Source organism: Nerophis lumbriciformis, linkage group LG36 (genome assembly GCF_033978685.3).
Source record: "Nerophis lumbriciformis linkage group LG36, RoL_Nlum_v2.1, whole genome shotgun sequence".
Taxonomy (NCBI): Eukaryota; Metazoa; Chordata; class Actinopteri; order Syngnathiformes; family Syngnathidae; genus Nerophis; species Nerophis lumbriciformis.
Window position 1 is genome coordinate 2,007,501 of NC_084583.2, and position 5,000 is coordinate 2,012,500.

The 5,000-nt window shown below is 41.7% G+C and overlaps 1 protein-coding gene across 2 annotated transcripts in view; it reads left to right on the plus strand.

Moving 5' to 3' along the window:
• LOC133576857 (neuronal acetylcholine receptor subunit alpha-7-like) overlaps positions 1-5,000 on the plus strand; it is a 157,371-nt gene that overhangs the window by 144,952 nt on the left and 7,419 nt on the right. For both annotated transcript variants that reach the window (XM_061930207.2, XM_072912423.1), the window contains exon 8: positions 2,673-2,782. In XM_061930207.2, the coding sequence (XP_061786191.2) occupies positions 2,673-2,782 (110 nt within the window). The remainder of the gene's footprint in view (positions 1-2,672; positions 2,783-5,000) is intronic.

Sequence of the window (5,000 nt, forward strand, 5' to 3'; positions counted from 1 at the left end):
GGTATAGTAGCCATGACGGAAGCCATTTATTAGTAAAAAGTTTGCCAAAATGCACATGAGAGACTCTTAGACCATGAGAAATAACATTTTCTGGTCTGATGAGACAAAAATTGAAGTCTTTGGTGTGACTGCCAGGCGTCATGTTTGGAGGAAACCAGGCACCGCTCACCTCCAGGCCAATACCATCCCTACATTGAAGCATGGTGGTGGCAGCATCATGGTGTGGGGGTGGTTTTCAGCAGCAGGAATTGGGAGACTAGTCAGGATAGAGGGAAATGTGAATGCAGCAATGTACAGACACATCCTGGAATGAAAACCAACACTTCCCATCCAACCTGATGGAGCTTGAGAGGTGCTGCAAAGAGGAATGGGCGAAACTGCCCAGAGATAAGTGTACAAACCCAGTTTCCATATGAGTTGGGAAATTGTGTTAGATGAAAATAAAAACGGAATACAATGATTTGCAAAAATGGTAACGTTGCTTGGATGGCAACATATGTTGCTCCAAAACCTGTATGTACCTTTCAGCATTAATGGTGTCTTGGGCACTAATACACCCCCATACCATCACAGATGCTGGCTTTTCAACTTTGCGCCTATAACAATCCGGATGGTTCTTTCCCTTTTTGGTCCGGAGGACACCACGTCCACAGTTTCCAAAAACAATTTGAAATGTGGACTCGTCAGACCACAGAACACTTTTCCACTTTGTATCAGTCCATCTTAGATGAGCTCAGGCCCAGCGAAGCCGACGGCGTTTCTGGGTGTTGTTGATAAACGGTTTTCGCCTTGCATAGGAGAGTTTTAACTTGCACTTACAGATTTAGCGACCAACTGTACTTACAGTGGTTTTCTGAAGTGTTCCTGAGCCCATGTGGTGATATCCTTTACACACTGATATCGCTTGTTGATGCAGTACAGTCTGAGGGATCGAAGGTCACGGGCTTAGCTGCTTACGTGCAGTGATTTCTCCAGATTCTCTGAACCCTTTGATGATATTACAGACCGTAGATGGTGAAATCCCTAAATTCCTTGCAATAGCTGGTTGAGAAAAGTTTTTCTTAAACTGTTCAACAATTTGCTCACGCATTTTTTGACAAAGTGGTGACCCTCGCCCCATCCTTGTTTGGGAATGACTGAGCATTTCATGGAATCTACTTTTATACCCAATCATGGCACCCACCTGTTCCCAATTTGCCTGTTCACCTGTGGGATGTTCCAAATAAGTCTTTGATGAGCATTCCTCAACTTTATCAGTATTTATTGCCACCTTTCCCAACTTCTTTGTCACGCGTTGCTGGCATCAAATTCCAAAGTTAATGATTATTTTCAAAAAAAAAATTGTTTATCAGTTTGAACATCAAATATGTTGTCTTTGTAGCATATTCAACTGAATATGGGTTGAAAATGATTTGCAAATCATTGTATTCCGTTTATATTTACATCTAACACAATTTCCCAACTCATATGGAAACGGGGTTTGTATTTAAAACAACTTGAGTCAGTTATTGCTGACAAAGGTGCATCAACAAAGTATTGAGCAAAGGCTGTGAATACTTATGTACCGTAGGGCGCACGGGATTATAGGGCGCATTAAAGGGGTCATATATATATATATATATATATATATTTGTTTTTTTCTAAATTGAAAACACTTCCTTGTGGTCCACATAACATGTCATGGTGGTTCTTTGGTCAAAATATATTTTCAATGGAACATATAGAATTTTGGTGTTGTTTACTTGAGTCATGTTGCAGTCAACACGTATCTCTTATGTGTGACTGCCATCTACTGGTCACACTTATCATTTCACCATGTACCAAATAAAATAGCTTCGAGGTCGGTAAGCACAACCAGAGTTATTCCGTACATTAGGCGCACCGGTTAATAAGGCGCACTGCCGGGTTTTGAGAAAATGAAAGGATTTTAAGCGCGCCTTATAGTCCGAAAAATACGGTACATGGGATTCTTTTTGTTTGTTTTTTATCTTTTAAAAATTGTCATTAAGGAATATTGTCTATAGAATTTTGAGGGGGAAAAAAATGTATTCCAATTTTTTAATAAGGCTGAAACATAACTGTGGAGGTCTTGCACCAATCAATCAATCATCGACATGCCAGGCTCTTCCATGGTACAATAATATTTTATTGTCAGGATTGTGCACAGTCTTTTTGTGCTTTTCAGCATTTTGCAACGTCTCGCTCGTGCTCGTGCTCGTTCTCCACCGTCCCCTCTCCTTCCCGGCTGCTGCCTTAAACAGAGCGACAGGTGATTAGATAAACGCGCCCAGCTGGGCCATCTACGCAGCTGTCGCTGATCTCGAAGCCGGTCCTGGCACACCCCGCTTCGCTGCAGGTCCGCAGGCCACGCCCCCCCACCCCCACAATAACAAAATGTGGAAAAAGGTGAAGCGCTGTGAACACTTTCCGTATGAACTGTATGTATTGAATCATATTAAATGATGATTGACCTAATCAAGCAGAAAAGCAACCTTTTTTTTTGTTGGAATTTCAACAACAACCAGACCTGGTACATACTCGTGTGGTCGTGACCCCCCGGCTGACTTCTCTTCATTTAGTGAACAACTACACTACTTTATGTAACACATGCACTAAAAATACCTGACTAAAGCACTTTGAGACTGATGAGGTTTGCTGTGTGCGTCTTCCAGCTCAGTACTTTGCCAGCACCATGATGATCGTGGGGATGTCGGTGGTGGTGACCGTTATCGTCCTGCAGTTTCATCACCATGACCCTCAGGGGGGCAAGATGCCCAAGTGGGTAAGTGGCATCCTTTCACCTTGAGAACCATGCTCACACATGGCAAGGCTTCTTTTTTTTTCTTTTTTCTTTTTCCAATATACAAAACCCAAAACCAGTGAAGTTGGCACGTTGTGTAAATGGTAAATAAAAACAGAATACAGTTATTTGCAAATCCTTTTCAACTTATATTCAATTGAATAGACTGCAAAGACAAGATATTTCATGTTCACACTGAGGGACTTTAACATTAACTTAGAATTTCATGGCAGCAACATGTTTCAAAAAAGTTGTCACAAGGGCATTTTTACCACTGTGTTACATGGCCTTTCCTTTTAACAACACTCAGTAAACGTTTGGGAAGTGAGGAGACACATTTTTGAAGCTTTTCAGGTGGAATTCTTTCCCATTCTTGCTTGATGTACAGCTTGATTTGTTCAACAGTCCGGGGTCTCCCTATTTTAGGCTTCATAATGCGCCACACATTTTCAATGGGAGACAGGTCTGGACTACAGGCAGGCCAGTCTAGTACCCACACTCTTTTACTATGACGCAACGCTGTTGTAACACGTGACTTGGCATTGTCTTGCTGAAATAAGCAGGGGCGTCCATGATAACGCTGCTTGGATGGCAACATATGTTGCTCCAAAACATGTACCGGTATGTACCTTTCAGCATTAATGGTGCCTTCACAGATGTGTAAGTTACCCATACCATGGGCACTAATACACCCCCATACCATCACAGATGCTGGCTTTTGAACTTTGCGCCTAGAACAATCCGGATGGTTCTTTTCCTCTTTGTTCCGGAGGACATGACGTCCACAGTTTCCCCAAAAAAATTTAAATGTGGACTCGTCAGACCACAGAACACTTTTCCACTTTGCATCAATCCATCTTAGATGAGCTCAGGCCCAGCGAAGCATTTCTGGGTGTTGTTCATTAATGGCTTGGCTTTCCATAGTAGAGTTCTAACTTGCACTTACAGATGTAGCGACAAACTGTAGTTACTGACAGTGGTTTTCTGAAGTGTTCCTGAGCCCATGTGGTGACATCCTTTACACACTGAGGTCGCTTTTTGATGCAGTACCGCCTGAGGGATTGAAGGTCCGTAATATCATCGTTTACGTGCAGGGATTTCCGTAGATTCTCTGAACCTTTTGATATTACAGACCGTAGATGGTGAAATCCCTAAATTCCTTGCAATAACTTGTTGAGAAATGTTGTTCTTAAACTGTTGGACAATTTGCTCACGCATTTGTTGACAAAGTGGTGACCCTCGCCCCGTCCTTGTTTGTGAATGACTGAGCATTTCATGGAAGCTGCTTTTATACCCAATCATGTGAAGTGAAGTATATTTATATAGCGCTTTTTCTCTAGTGACTCAAAGCGCTTTACATAGAGAAACCCAATATCTAAGTTACATTTAAACCAGTGTGGGTGGCACTGGGAGCAGGTGGGTAAAGTGTCTTGCCCAAGGACACAACAGCAGTGACTCGGATGGTGGAAGCGGGGATCGAACCTGCAACCCTCAAGTTGCTGGCACGGCCACTCTACCAACCGAGCTATACCGCCCCAATCATGGCACCCACCTGTTCCCAATTAGCCCGTTCACCTGTGGGATGTTCCAAATAAGTGTTTGATGAGCATTCCATCAACTTTCTCAGTCTTTTTTGACACTTGTGCCAGCTTTTTTGAAACATGTTGCAGGCATGAAATTCCAAATGAGCTAATATCTGCAAAAAAAAACATTAAATATCTTGTCTTTGCAGTCTATTCAATTGAATATAAGTTGAAAAGGATTTGCAAAACATTGTATTCTGTTTTTATTTACTATTTACACAACGTGACAACTTCACTGGTTTTGGGTTTTAGTACTTGGTGTAAAGCTGAGATATAACTGGAGATGTGCAAAGCTTCCTAGCAGCCATCTCACAACAAGACTACTTATTAGAAGTGATGCGGGGATTCTAACACTTGTTTTTTATATACAATCTTCTGTGTATTCGATACTTTTTTTTTTAAGACTGGGTCAAATATGATTAACTCTGCTTAGTGAGAAGTAGACAGAATCTGTAAGTATTAGCTAAACTGCAGCTGTGAACTGAAAGGAAAACGTCCATTTAAAGGGCAAGTAACCATATTGAAGTCACTTACCTAGTGTCCTGCACGTGTGGTCAAAATATTGTTGGTACCCTTTATTCTAAAGAAGGAAAAACCTGTAAGAATCACTCAAATAA